The sequence below is a fragment of the Dermatophagoides pteronyssinus genome, unplaced genomic scaffold (genome assembly GCF_027571235.1).
Source record: "Dermatophagoides pteronyssinus isolate colony J.1.1.1.1 unplaced genomic scaffold, Derpt_VIB-CSIC_2022.12 sq0007, whole genome shotgun sequence".
NCBI classification, from domain to species: domain Eukaryota; kingdom Metazoa; phylum Arthropoda; class Arachnida; order Sarcoptiformes; family Pyroglyphidae; genus Dermatophagoides; species Dermatophagoides pteronyssinus.
In genome coordinates this window covers 1125494-1140673 of record NW_027461531.1, presented here as the reverse complement: position 1 = coordinate 1140673, position 15180 = coordinate 1125494, and the positions used below count along the sequence as shown (strand labels likewise).

Genomic DNA, 15180 nt, shown 5'->3' with positions numbered 1-15180 from the left:
CAATCAATACGCTTAATTTCTTTATTATATATCTTTTTATAGTATTAGAATCTTATTATTGAATTCAGGAATTATGAAACATTGGAAATTATTAATGATTGATGAATGAAGATTGAATAAAAATAACAAGGCGTTGAGCATAAAAGAGTCAACATGAGGATGAAATTTTGCATGATAATGTTGCAAAACAAAATGGTGACAATTTTAACAAAAATAAACATCTGGAAGTGGTATTCAATTTTGATCAATCGAAAATCATATTTTTAACGTATCTTTCATTAAATTGCATATCGTGGGTGATTTTGTTTTTGGAATTTGGTTATTATGTTACATTAGGTTCGAAAATAAATTGACACTAATAATAAGACAAAAAAATTGATCAGTATGCTTGATTATTTTGACGACCGAAAATATTGGCCAATGATTTAGTCATGTAATATGGACGTTCACTGGATCCGTCGTTAATTTTACAGTCTTCCACTGTAGATATCAATAAAATTAAAAAAAGAAAAGAAATTAGACATATAAATAAAACGGATTGATTATGAATACTTACGAAAAGAGAGGAAAATAGTATCAACTGCAACATCGTAAACGTTAAAAAATGAGGAGGCCAATATATAACTGAGAATTAGATATACCTGTCAAGAATAATATGAATAAAGAAATCATTACACAATTGTATTATGTGTGAAATGTCTTACCCCAAGTGGACCCCAATAATAATTGAGATCATCGAAATCTCCCAAACGAACAAATTCGACTTGATCAGTAATTATCAAAAAGGCTATCATGCCAGAAATAAATGTAACGGCTAATTTGGATAGGAATAAAAGGAATGCGCTCAAACACTCAAGAACCAAAGCACGCGCCCCGTTCGAAATGATCAATGAAAATGCATCCTGAGCAGAACGACAAAAACTTTTTCCATGTACCGCCATCATAATATAAGCGTTTTTGTTAATAAATTTGATGAATTTTTCCAAACACCACAGGCAACATTTACAGCAGCTGAAATGAAAATAAAAAATTTCAACGATCAAGAAACAAAAATAATAATCTAAACAAACCCCATGATAAAACGAGAAATCACATTATTCGAATACTTTTTACATTTTTGATCAATGTATTCGAGTATAATTCGAATGAAACGAACAATGGCGATTAATAATGAACCAAACGCAATTGAACCCAAATGATAGCTATTGTTAGGGTAAAGATGAAAATGTCAAATAAGCGAAAACATGTTAATAAAATGAATTTCCTCACAAAATGCAGCGTTTAAACGAGCGCAAAAGTATGAAAAACGATATTTCACGTTTGTCTCTTGTCCAGTAATAGTCGGCAAATACACCCGACAATGTTACATATGATAAACCAGAGATGAAGTAAAGCACCCAAATGAGTGCGAATAAGTTGAAACCATGAGCCAAATAGACTAAATTTCTGCCAAATGGTCGGATTTTTGTGCAATTGTTGTCCAATTCCTGACAAATATCCAGATGTAATTTTTGTGAATTGAAGCTCAAATGAACTTACCTTTAAGGGACTACATGCAGTTCCAGATACTTGATGAAGGTAATGAGCTTGAGAACCGGTTGATATGGTAACGAATGCAAATAAAGCGACTGTCAGAACTGCAACTTTCAACGTAAATGGAAGCAAAGGGAACATCAACGTTGACTTGGTGTTGTTGACCGCTCTAAAAGAAAAAAATGTTTAATATTTAAAAAATTTCATTCAATTGGACTTACTTGCTAGCTTCTTCAATGACAGCTACAGCCAGCCGAATACGACTGCATAAACAAAATGTAATCATGGTCAATACCAATAAGCCAATACCTGACACAACTGCCAAAGCAATCCAAAGTTTTGTACTGTTGAGATATGGTTCCAGGCTATCTTTGAGCAAACTTTTAAAATCAAAATCCATCATATCAGCTTTACGTCGAGATGTACGAAGATAACGATGGGCTTCAGTTGGATGAACAACTTTAGCCATGATTGAATTTATATCAGCCAAATCTGTGTCATTAGGTTTAGTATTGACCAGATTCATGTACTGATCAACACTATAATATAAAGCCAAACTGTTTAGTATAAACAATGCAATTATCGATACCCAGATCATGTATCTGGCAATCCATTGCATGAATGATATCCACAAAAAAGCGATGAACATGGTTAGGATAAGACCGCTAATGAAAAATACGATTATTCATGTGAATAAAAACTTCAACAAAACTTACATGGCTATCCATCTCCATGTTCGGGCAATATCAGTTATAAGATGATTAGCTAGCGTTAATGCTTGCATCAATTTGCTTATAGCTTTATTGGATTCAACAATCTCTTCGGCGGTGACCGAACCATCAGAAGAATCATCTTTTATGGATTGATTGCGAATTTCATCAAAAAGCCGATTATTAATCAGATGTAATATCGATGGAACACATCGTCCACCAACTGGATCACTTTTGAAATAGTATTTGGCACATAAATCTCTTTGGCTTAATTCGTATAGCTATTGAAAGATTATCAGTCAAGATCTGATTTGAAAATTATCAACAGGAAAAGATTAAAAGAATACATACATTATTCCTATTGGGCCGAATGCCATACTGACAGATTGCATGTTCGAGTTCGATATTACGCATTTCCTTAGAAGAACCAACACTGAACGTTATGTTGGGACATTCTTTGACACACACCTGTGGCGTATTACAGCCATCGATGATAGTACCTTCTAGGTCAGTAACACATTTAAGAATATTGAAAAAATATAGATATGGACGATCGCTATATTATTAGACAGACAAAAGATTAATTAATCCTTCATTATAAGAATGGTTTTGAAATAATCACCTCAATTCTCCTTTACCACAGACATTACCAAATGAATCGGAAGGGAAAATCACTTGTTCGATGTTAACATGATTTAAAACTGCAAATGCGGTGATGATAAAATGCTGAGTAATTATTATCTATTCAATCTAAATATACATACAATATGTGATCATGCCAGCCCAAATCCCAATGAACAAAATGAATATAAACAGACAACCACAATCGGTACATTTTCGTCGTTTCGTGGGTCCGAATCGACGAGTGCTTTCAAATGTAAATTCATCTATAAATGAGAAAAAAAGATAACGAATAAAATCAAGTAGATTGATGGATGAAAATGCAAGAATGATTCATCATTGTTTCATACTGTATCGCTTTGATCCTCGTCGATACTGATTTGCATCATACAATTCATTCATATCATTTTCTACACGAATAATATCGCCATGGTAGTGTCTTGTTAATAGTTGTTTCTTATTTATAAACGGATGTTGCTGATTTTTTGCAAACATTATGTACATCAACTTAAAATCTTACGAATAAATTTATTGATCTAATCGATCATATGGACGTCGTATTTTTTCATATTTTGGTTAGTATGAGTTTGTGCATGTTTTTAATTTTACACGATAAAATAATCAGTTGGTTGCTAAGCTCAAGCTACTGTATGTTATATGTTTGCTACATTGATCATCAGTGTGACAGTATCTGATCACTTTTACTACGATCAAATTTTTACTAACTATGCAATCCAAGTATACGGTTACAAGTATCAATGAAATGTTAATTAGATATTCCATCAAACGATGTAATGCCATACCTTTGTTATAAAGCGGTGAAACAGGATGCGATGAGCGAGTTGGACTTGGTTTATTTCGCTGGCCCATGTTTTTTTACTAAAAAATTGAAATGTTAACAAAAATATAAGAATAGAAAACTTTTCCTAAGATATATGCTTCATGAACGTTGTAAAACTTTTCATTACAGTAAATTATTCGGTATGATACGCACAGTGGGAGAAAGAAAAAGAAAATGAAAAACGAACAAAAAAACAGAATAAGCTAAAATTTCGTTCAAAGATCGTTTACCTTTTGTCATCATAGAATATAATAATAATGTTTAATTTGATACCTTTAATAACTGGTTTCAATTTAAATTAGTTTTTGTGTCCGGTAACGACAACAATGACACCGTTGCCCAGGAGAATGACAATTGCTACTTTTGGTCCATTGATTGACAATTTTTTTTTATTGAATGTCAAGTATAGGATACTTCCGCGTCAATTATGAGTGATCGTTGTTATGTGGATTCAAATGAAAACACTTGAACAATTGACAATAATAATTTTTTTGTTACATAAGATTCTAGAAATTCTTAGTAACAACAAAAAAAACGCGACTGGTTATTGATTCTATACGATGATAGGTTTCAATCGATTTTGAATTAACAGTCTCTATCTTTTTCGAAAATGGATTTACCTGTACAACGTTGATGACAATTGCATTTATATATGCACCTACCTGTTTTTTGTTTGTTTGTTTGTTGTTGTTATTATTCACATTGACATTGAAAGTGAAAAACAAATCATGCATTCAAATCGAGATACACCAGTATTTGGCAAAATGGTGATGATGATGATGATTAAATATTGCAATTAGGATGTTTATGTCGAATGAATGAAATTTGTTTGTCGTTTCGAAATGGGCATGGAAAGAATTGATTTCGAAATGCATATATGAAAATGTTATGAAAAAAAAGTCGCTCATCACACATATAAGCATTTACACACATTAAACCAATTTTGTTTTACAGCTCAAATAAATATCATGATGTTTTTCAAATGACAATCAAAGACATTTTTATGCTTTGATGCTTGTACATGATTTAATTCAAATGACTGCACTTATCGTGTTTGAGAATGCGTCCAACAATAAATAAATACATTTTAATATGCTTTTGTTCAAATTAAGAGTAGGGTTTCCCGATGATGAATGAGAGTGTTGTTGGGTATGGCAAAGGTCAATGAACATTGATAAATGTATGCGCTTTTTCCACTATAGTGTTTGTTTTACGGGCGGAAACAATTAATGAACAATAAAATAACAGAGTGAAGAAAATAATAATGGCGGGAATTTTATTTGCGTGTGATGAATAAAATGATAAGGTAACGAATGAATACCGTAATCATAAAAATTTGGTTTTCTTAAAAAAATCAGATATCAATGTCAGTATTTTTATCGTCATCATTATGAATATTTGTATTGGATTGATGAACTAATCCTGATGAAACACGGGTGTGCATCGATTTTCGTATATTCTTGCATAATGTCTGTATTCGATTCAGAAACTGATCATGTTGACGTTTTATTTGCTCCGAATATAATTCTTGTTGAAGCTTCAATTCCATAATGATTGGCTGAAAATAATTGGCAACCTCATCATCCACCTGATGACAATATTCAACTTTGCGAATTTCATCATCATCATTAATCGATCGACCAATCTTTGAATGACTAGAGGCAGAATGAATCAGACCCGACGATGATGTTGAACGGGTTTCAAATGAAAATTTTCCAGATTCTTTTGCACGAAAATCGGCCATCAATAGTTTGTCACAGAAATCAAACTTAAGCAATAAATCCTAACGTTGAAAGAGTTATTAGATTTGTTCACTAAATGATCCATTGTTGACATTTCGTTCATTTAATTAGAATAAGCATTTGCATTTCATTTTTTTTTTTTAGTTTAAAAAAGCAATAATTTGTTCTGCATGTTCCAAACTCAAATGTTGCTCGTTAAAATTTGGAACAGAGAAGGTGACATCTATTATCAATAATTTGAATTTAAAAATTTTGAATTGGAAAAGAAAAATTTAGAGTAATTTTATTTCGAAAATACATAGAATAGCCATTCAAACAAGAATGGCTTTTTCTGAATTATCTGAATCGTTAATCGTATTTTGTCGATCGAATGGCAAAACAAAACGATTGAATGATTTTTCGGGCTCTCTTGACGGTGGTGGAACAGTTGGAAGAGGCGGTGGTTTTGTTAGTACATTGGAGTCCGGTATACCGTCCTCGCCGTTTTGGTCATCAACGACAACATCATTGTCATCGAGACTTGTGTCAGCGATTCGGACAGGATGTGATTCATTTGTTGTTTCGATTGAATCGATCAATTGATCAACATTTTCACCTGTAATATAGGATGATCTTCCGCCATATTGCGAGTTCGTAGTGATATTTGACATGAGCCGAGATAATAACCAATGTCGCCTCTGTGAAGAATTGCCCATTTTAAGTTTTTGTTGTTGACGATGTTTGAAGAAAAATATGGCCATATATATGGCCAAAAATGTAACAATAATTGGAACAAGATAAGTGAATAAAAGTTGGATATTATATTGTATGACAGGCATACAATATGGATCCACGCCCCAACTCCATAGACCATCTTCACGACATCGACGTACTTCGTAGCCAAGCAGACGATATCCATCTAAACAGCTGAATCGAACAATGGTACCGGGCCAATAACGATTCTCACTTTTACGACCATTTATTGGCTTATCCAACGCAGGACATCGAATGATTGATTCGGTAATAATTGAATGCATGTTCTCGGCAATCGCTTCTTCTTTTTTTGTATTTTCAGCAAATCCACTATCACCAGTGGCTAGATAATCAAATTGACATGCTAATGATTCCGAACAAATTCGGTCAACATCATTCAAATCTTCTAAATTGCTGTAGATCTATGTCGAACTGAGGAAGAAATTTAACATCATCATATTGTGAATGAGTGAGCACATCATGGAAAAACAACGACTGGGAGATGTTGGCTTGAGCTATTTCTAGAAGACGATATTTGACACCGAATTCCTCATGAATTTGTTTGATACTTTTGTCATGTTCATTTGTTAATATCCAACCGTTTGGCAACATGAAATCATCATTCGGATCATTTGAATAATAACCGAGTAAGCCTTGTGTAGAATTCATAAAAGTCAACGGTAAGTATACGTTCAAGGTTAAAGTTCCGGCACCGTTGACCAAAACTTCAACACCGGCACCAGAATCAAATATAGCAATCAAATGTGACATGTTACGAATGCCTGAAGGTTGGTAGATGCTTACGCCACGCGTATGTATCGTACGCATATTATCATCCCAATAGTAAAGATATTCCTTGTCAGCGATAATAAATATTTGGTTAAACCAACGACAGCCATCCGGTCTTATACGAAATTCAACGATTGATGAGACATTATCCCGTACAGATACGGCAGTTAATTGAGTAGCATTTACATGGCCAGGTAACCGTTCAAAACGTCCATGTATATCAAGTTTATGTATTGGATTGTTCGTATGAACAAGAGAATATTCACCTCGACCATTGAATGTATAATTTACTCGATCAAAAGTAATAATGTGAGGATCTCCAAAAATCGATGCTATGGCTGGTGGCTGATATGAACTGCAATCCTGGGTTGTACGAAAATAATTAAACATCATGCACGTATCGCTATCATCTTCTCTTGGTGCCCATTTGCAGCAATAATAAAAAGGCATTACATCATGTTGCCAATATGACAATGTAGGCGTCTAGCAAGAATGGAATTAGAAAAATATATCGTTAAATTGTTTGCAAGTTAATTATTAATAAAAGGAAAGCCACAGACCTGCATTTGCATCTTAAACGGATGTTTTCCATATATGAACGTACGTGATGGTCGACCCGAATACATAGTATCAGCACTGCGAATCAATTCTCCATAATCATCATAGCAACATTGTTGACCGGATCCACCAATTCTAACAAAAAGAATCGAAAACAATGAAACAATCAATTAATGGTTGAGATGTTGACATACGATGGTCGAGCTGTACGAACACAGTGTTGAGCACCCAAATGTCGTTGATCACATTTCTTATCAACCACATTACATCGTTCATCCGGAGCGAATCTGCCTTTGTCGTGTAAAGCTTGAGCCAAAGTACATGGACAACGAAACAATGTGGTAGCAAAATATTCATTCTGATCTTCACGATCGAACCATTTTTGGCAGAAATTTCGTTGCCATTTAGTTTGACCAAATTCACGACGCCAATAATGTCGTAGCAGCCATCCAAGAGGCATTGGTTGGCTCCATTCAGTCATTGATAATTCTTTTCCGGTTATATTTACCCCGATAAAACCAAAATGATAATCAAAACGTTTTAAGTGATCAAATGAAGGTAGTTGATTGAGGTTTAAATTATATTCGCCATTATTTGTCGCATCACGTGTTAAATCGAGAATCCAATAAACTCTCGGATATAGAGTTTGATCTAATTCTTGATAAGCCCAAATGCCAATAGTAATTGGATCTTTCTCCTCACCAATGCTGGTCTTCCATCTTATTGTCAATATTTGTTCAGGTTCTTCATCAATTGTATCCGGATTTTTTTCAATTAATTCCGTGGGTTCGACCCAAACATCGAATTCGCGACGACTTTCTGGGGATTCTAGATTAGAAGTAATAAAATCTATCGCGACTATTGACAAGCAATAAACTTACGGATATACATTCGGGTATAGAAAAAGGTTTTATCATCAACAGTGACAATCAAATCAACGAATCCTTCGAACATAATCAACGGTGTCACACAGATGGCCACATTGGTCGATACATAATGGCCTTTTACCAAAATTGAATCAAAACGGCATGTTATTCGGCTGTTTGGCCAAAAACAAGGTCCAGTCACTTCAAGCAATTCACCGCCAAGGCTGCTTATATAATTTACTGATGTTGTTAAACCCATACGATCAGGAAGTGTTGGATCCAATGATTTATCCACACATGAGCCTTGAAAGAGAACATCATGAACTTGAAATACGGCACGGCCAGGAATATTGTTAGCATAACCGATTAGTGGCAATAGCGATATACGTGGATTTTGTGAATATGGTGCAAATTCATGTGAACGAGTTGAATTTCCAGCATTAAAACCAACATAAGCTGCAGGACCATTAAGTCCATCATAATTATCAAGATGAGTTATCCAAGTTATCCATTCATAATTGAAAAAGACAAATGTTTCTTTCTCATCGGTGCCAATTACCATTTGATAGGTATTCGTTTTTAATGGTCGATCATAACGTCGATTTGCGAAAGTCATATTTTTCCATGTAATAATAATGACAAATTTTGGTGTGAAAGCACCTGAACCAGCCATTGCTCCCTTTGAAATTATCTAATATCATTTGTTTATAATCAGGATTAGATATTTGGTCGACTAATTCGATTCGTAGATATAAGCCGGATTCAGGAATCGATGATGGTATATCTTGATGAGCGAAAAATATAGCCATCATTGATGGATCTTCTTCGCGTTCTGGGTCTTCTGGAACAGCTGGAAATGACACAGGAAATTCATAGCTTTTTAGACCTCGATTAAAACAAACATAACCATCTTTGTGTATCCAGATGTAATGATAAGCAAAACCAAAAAAAGGCAATCGAAAAGGTAATGGCTGATCATGAAACTGTTTCATTGAATTAATTTCACGAACATAATCACTTTCTGTGTAAGGATACATCAATCGTGGATCACCGGACATTCGATACTGATATTTGGCTGCCGATTCATCATTAAATGTAACATATGCTGGTTTGACTAAATTATCACTGTGATTCGCGGTAACTTGTCCATTTGTGGGAAAAACAAAACCAACAATCAAAAAGAGAAAGAATTCAATTGGATAAATTTTCCGTTGCATTTTTTTTATTGTTAACTAAATTAAACACAATGATTTGATACTGAAAAACTCCACAAGTCAAATGATCGGAACCTTAGAAAATAATTTTCATTTGTGTGATTCACCATCAAACTCGGCCAATCGTTCATTGATTACATTTTGATAATGTAACCAATTTATTTTATTAGCATCCATAAATTAAGCTGATGATATTCGATTCATTATCATTTAATCCTATTAATCCTCATAATGACATTCATTAAAAAAAATAACAAAGAAAAGAAAAATAAATAAACATATTTTTAATTTATGTCAGGTACACAATAAATAATAGCTCAATCATGAATGAGTGTTAAAAAATCCAGCAAACAGTAATAATATCATTGATATCAAAACGATAGCAATATAACCGAAAATGATAGCCAAACGTGAATACCAACGTTGGAGATAAAAACATAATATATCACATGGCGGTGGACATCTCCGATGACATTCATCGTCGGTAGACTTCGATTTGCAACAATCGGAGCGACATACATAATTACAGAATCCATTCTTTTTGTTGGTCGTTTGCTGGGTTGTCGGCTCACGATTCCAATCAATTCCACAAAATTGATTATTTTTAACAGGATCAGGTTTAACCATTGATAATCAATCCTCTAGATTTGCATTCAAATTCGATTGTAAACAATTTTAAAAATTTAACCAATATGTTCAATAAATTCTGCAATTCCATAATTAAATTTGAATTTGCAAAAAAATGTTTGAAGTACATTTTTTTAGAAAAAAAAATCCTAAAAACTGATAAAATTTAAATTTTTAAATCTACTTTTCCCTAGATGGCAGGCATTATTTGAAATTTCTTTTTTAAAAAAATTCCTTCTTTTTTTTACTTTAACTAAATTGGAAATTTTGTTATCGTTTTTTATTTTTTATTTTTATACAAAAAAATGTACATTAATGTATAATTGAAATTGAAACAAAACAATAAATAAATGTAACAATCCGAAATGGTGGTTAATGGGTTTTGAGCCAAAAAAACAAAAACAAAACAAACGAAATATCAATTATGTTCGGAGAAAGCTTGAAACCAGTTCACAATACTATCTATAGTCCATATGGAAATGGATAAAAAAAATTCACTCAAATGATCAGGCAGCCAAAAAAAAAATCTATAATCGAACAGATGGAAATATTCTGTTTTTGGCACAGACACACACACGCACGAATTACAAATTCGAATATGAAATTGTCTACAAAACATTAAGATCGACAAGAAAAAAAGAATTAGAGCAAGTAAAACAGAAAAAAAATGATGACCATTGGTCACGCGAGCACCGGTAAAATAGTTTATCAAATAATCCAATCAAATAATTTTTTTTTCATTTTTTTTCAATACGATATACATTTAGTTCCTTATTGATATAAATCGATTGTGAATCACACTTGATGCTGCTGTTTTTTTTGGCATTCAAGGTTGATTTCGATAATCTTTACTCATGAAAGTTTTCTATAGGAAATATAAAAAATAGCTATATTACAATGGTCGACACCTGGGCCGTATTTCCGGCTCAGTAATTTGTTATTTGCAGATTACTAAATTTAAAATAGATGGCCATACATTCCAAGAATTTTTTTTTTATTTTGCTGATTAAAGCAGAACTAAAAAAGAAAAACAACAAAAATTGTTCATTGTTGAAAACTGACTGGACCACATCTATATTTGTGTGGTAAAATTTTCTTTGAGAAAAAAAATTCCCCGATTGTAAGTATCTATACAATTTTATTGTAAAATCAGCAAAAAAAAAAAACAGAAAAAAAACAAATTTTAAATCCATTCTTACTATGTCGAAAGAATCATCACTGGTTATGATGGCAAGAAAAAAATTTTTCAACAATGACAATGATTGGTGATGAACATACATTCTTTATTGTTTAGAATATATCGAAAAACAAAAACAAAAACAAAATTTGATCTGGATACGAAAATTTAAACTACCAAATTTCAATATATCATGTTCCAAACATGAATGTGAAGCAAAAAAACCGATCAACAATGAGAATTGCATGAAAAATAGTAATAAATTTGTTTAGTTCAAATGGGGATTTCCATCCTATAGATTCAATGTGGTCAAAATCGAATAAAAATTTAACATATAATAACGAATCACATTGTATTCTTTTTATTTTGCCAAAAATGATGATGGCCCAATAAAATTTAAATAAAATGTATTGGTTTATCATAAAAACAATGGCCATAAAAGCCATATCGATATTTATATATGGTCATATGATAAAAATCGACTTAGATCCCATAGAATTAATATCAAATCAGCTATTTGGAACAAATTTGACAATAAATAAAATCAATTGAATTGAATCTCATTTGAATAGAATTTTATTTGTCAAAAATGTTTTTCATTTGTTTGTGTTATAATCGAAAGTTACCTATAGTCATCATATATTTATGGGAGACAATATTCGATTCGATTTACAATTATGATTGCGCACAATGAATTCATAACAAAGAATTGGGTCGATTGGCAAAAAAAAAGACCACTTGAAAACTTTTTCGTCGTTAATTTTAACAATTGCCACGTAAACATTGATTGTTGATTATGATCAAAGAAGTGATCCGTGAATTACACTCCACTTTAATAAAATTGATCCATATAAATGAATGAATAATCATCATCACATGATGAATGATAGAGAACCAATATTCAATGAAATTTATTCGTTGTCCAAAAGTTTCTTAAGAAAAGCCAAAATAAAATAAAAAGTAAATTGAAAAGCCCAAGGCTTTTTTGATTATTTTTGGCAATTACTTTTGTTGTTTTTCAATTTAGTTCGTATGCTCATCACTAAACTACTGCAGGTTTGTATAATTACGAAAAACCAGGAATTATTTGGATTGATTGAAAGACATTGATGCATAACTTAGTCTTATGCAATCAATTGTTGTTTTATGAAGTGAATTGCCAATTCATCCAATTGAAATCGTCAAACTTTTATAAATCATTTTACTATACAGTAATATCAAAATTCAGAAAACAAATTTATTCCAATATAATAAAATCAAGAAATCATTCTGATTAGCAAGAAAAATTACAATGTATTAAATTATCAATCAATAATCTTTACCACGGGAAACGACCTCTTTGCATGTTGGCCGTAGAATAATCGTATGCTCATATTGGGCCGTATATGATCCTTTGACATCACAAAGCGGAGGATAAGGATCCACGATACCTTTTTTACATAAATCATTCAATGACATTAGGTATCGAGTTTGACCAAGACGATCAAGCCATCGACGACAGAATGCTAAGGTGCCAAAATTCTGATTGATAACATTTAACAACTGCTTCGAACCGGTCAATCTTAAGGGCACATGTTGGACGTGGAAATTTTTCATGTAATGTGATGTCTCCATATCATCGTTCACCAATCCACGGCCAGTAGAACCAAATGTTTCGATGGCATAGACTTCACCTTCTTCCATTTTGGTTTCTTCACCACCTTTCACGATTGGAACCGTTTTTCCAGCATGAATACGATACGGACCAATTGAATGGCCATTCAAATTTCTAATCGATTTTATCGGATATGATTTACCATTCAATTCGAGTTCATAAGACTCCATGACTTCTTGTATCGATTTTCCAATATCACAAAGTCGTACATCAATACCGGCTTCACGGATTCCTGTGTTTGTGGCATCTTTGACTGCTTTCAAAAGTTCATCATATTTTGGATCAAAAGTTAATGTGAATGCACAATCGATGATATGACCATTAACATGTGTACCGAAATCGATTTTACAAACATCGTCATATTGAAGTACAGTTTTATCACCAGCGTTTGGAGTATAATGAGCTGCACAATGATTCAACGAACATCCAGTTGGAAAAGCTAATCCAGATTCGAGCCCATTTTCAGCAATTAATTTTCGAGCCGTATCTTCCAAACGTTCGCAAATTTCAATCATTGTCATACCCGGTTTAATGTAGTCTAGCATATATTGACGAGTTTGTCTATGAGCTTCAGCCGCACAACGAAGATCTCGATATTGATCTTCAGATGCTTCATCCATTGCCTTTTTTTCAGCCGATGTGATGCGATATTTGGCAGTATTTTCATCCACACCAGGATGTTCACAGATTTCACCAAGCGGAAAATTGCCATCTGGATATAAATCTTTAATGGGAATCGATGGAGGATCAGTTTGAACAAGAGGAGAAGTGATAGTCGGTTTCTTTTTGCGGTGTCGTTTCTTTTTTGGATTTTGCTATAGGACCGTCACCTTCACCTTCAAGATCGTCCATTTGTAATTGCGATTCGATTTTATCTGAAATTTCTTGGACTTCATCAGGAGTCTCGGCGATGGTATCTGATTCGGTAGCCGATTGTTTTTTCTTTTTTTTATTCTTTTTCTTTTTAGCATTACTACCTTTTGATTCTTGCCTCAAATCGCCGTCATTGTTGTTTTTCTCATCATCTGAAATGTATTCATTTGCTTCGGCATCAACATGTTGTTCACCTTTATCAACATCGGTTATTGCTGCAGACATGATTATTCGAATTTTTTCAATTAAAAATTGAAAAATAACATCAAATTAATTGGCCAAACAAGCGAGCACGTGGAATACAGGCCACTATTTAAACACAATCGGTATGACAGCAGTCGCTTTGCTTTTAGCAAAAAAAAAAACCATTGAGTTGAATATGGATGAAAAAAATACAATTTAAATATCCGGTTTAAATTATTTTACAGAATAATAATTGCAAATATAAAGAAATATTAGTATCTGATATGTTTTTTAGGAATATGTTGGACTTATTTTCCAAATTAATGCATAGCAGCAGCAGCATGATCATGCAGATTCGTTTAGTTTCCTTTTTAATCACATTACAATCAATACAGCATCAACAAAAAACAAGTCGAATAAATGACAAACAAGTTGTTTTTGATTGATTTATAAACATAACATATCAAAAAAACCACATAAAATGAAGAGATAATTGAGTTGATCATACGATCCTTATAAATGATGATGATGATGATAAACATTGATGATAAATCGATGAGAAAACCGAATATTTTTTCAAACATCTATGGCTGATTGTCTACTGATCGAGATTATCAATCTTGATTGCCTTGAAACGCAATCAAGATGGCAAGCTACCTCAAGATACACAATAAATTAATAAATTAATGTTTAGAATGACATCACTCCTTCCAAACTTGACCAAACTGAAAAGATGTTCCATATTTAATGAAATATTTTATTTTAATCATTTAATGTGTCATTCAACTTTTACCATTATTCAGCAGCAGAAATGAAAAATTGGATCAAAATGATTGCTATAGTTTGGCGACGATTTTCTCGCTTGTAACAACGAGTGAAATTTTGATCGAGAAGATAACTTATTACAAATGTCACTGCCTGTATTTGCTAAATATTTTCTTTAAAAAAACATCGATATTGATAGATATGAATAATAATCAAATAATGAGAATGTCGTCATCAAACGAAATGACTTGAGATTAATGATGAAAAAAAGCAAGCTGGCAGTAGCATCCATGTC

The 15180-nt window shown here is 32.7% G+C and overlaps 3 protein-coding genes and 1 long non-coding RNA gene across 10 annotated transcripts; 1 reads left to right on the top strand and 3 right to left on the bottom strand.

The window, feature by feature from the left end:
* Positions 1-7: 7 nt before the first annotated feature.
* Positions 8-5015, bottom strand: Ctl2 (Choline transporter-like 2). 7 transcript variants are annotated; one of them, XM_075820785.1, is made up of 14 exons: positions 4368-5014; positions 3979-4169; positions 3668-3821; positions 3008-3130; positions 2866-2944; positions 2595-2799; positions 2250-2524; positions 1755-2198; positions 1540-1702; positions 1270-1487; positions 1071-1202; positions 705-1011; positions 557-641; positions 8-480 (listed from the first exon to the last, which is right to left on the bottom strand). In XM_075820785.1, the coding sequence occupies exons 3-14, from the start codon at positions 3732-3734 to the stop codon at positions 380-382; spliced, it is 2199 nt and encodes a 732-aa protein (XP_075676900.1). In that variant the 5' UTR covers positions 3735-3821; positions 3979-4169; positions 4368-5014; the 3' UTR covers positions 8-379. The 7 variants fall into 7 exon arrangements, with proteins under 7 accessions (XP_075676900.1, XP_075676901.1, XP_075676902.1 ...); XM_075820786.1 differs by lacking the exon at positions 3979-4169 and having other exon boundaries at positions 3668-3743; positions 4368-5015; XM_075820787.1 differs by lacking the exons at positions 3979-4169; positions 4368-5014 and adding an exon at positions 4326-4344 and having other exon boundaries at positions 3668-3743.
* Positions 5016-5697: 682 nt separating this feature from the next.
* Positions 5698-9744, bottom strand: LOC113799660 (protein mesh-like). The gene is given in 6 exon segments (XM_027350329.2): positions 5698-6589; positions 6591-7451; positions 7529-7661; positions 7721-8354; positions 8408-9074; positions 9076-9744. Coding segments are annotated over 6 exon segments (3660 nt in total). The 5' UTR covers positions 9610-9744; the 3' UTR covers positions 5698-5758.
* An 855-nt stretch (positions 9745-10599) lies between these two features.
* On the top strand, positions 10600-11755 carry LOC142645171 (uncharacterized). The gene is made up of 3 exons (XR_012846336.1): positions 10600-10928; positions 11001-11353; positions 11444-11755. It is a non-coding gene; the product is annotated as an uncharacterized LOC142645171 (long non-coding RNA).
* An 872-nt stretch (positions 11756-12627) lies between these two features.
* und (methionyl aminopeptidase und) lies at positions 12628-14442 on the bottom strand. Its single transcript, XM_027350245.2, is given in 2 exon segments — positions 12628-13880; positions 13882-14442. Coding segments are annotated over 2 exon segments (1443 nt in total). The 5' UTR covers positions 14163-14442; the 3' UTR covers positions 12628-12718.
* Positions 14443-15180: the final 738 nt, after the last annotated feature.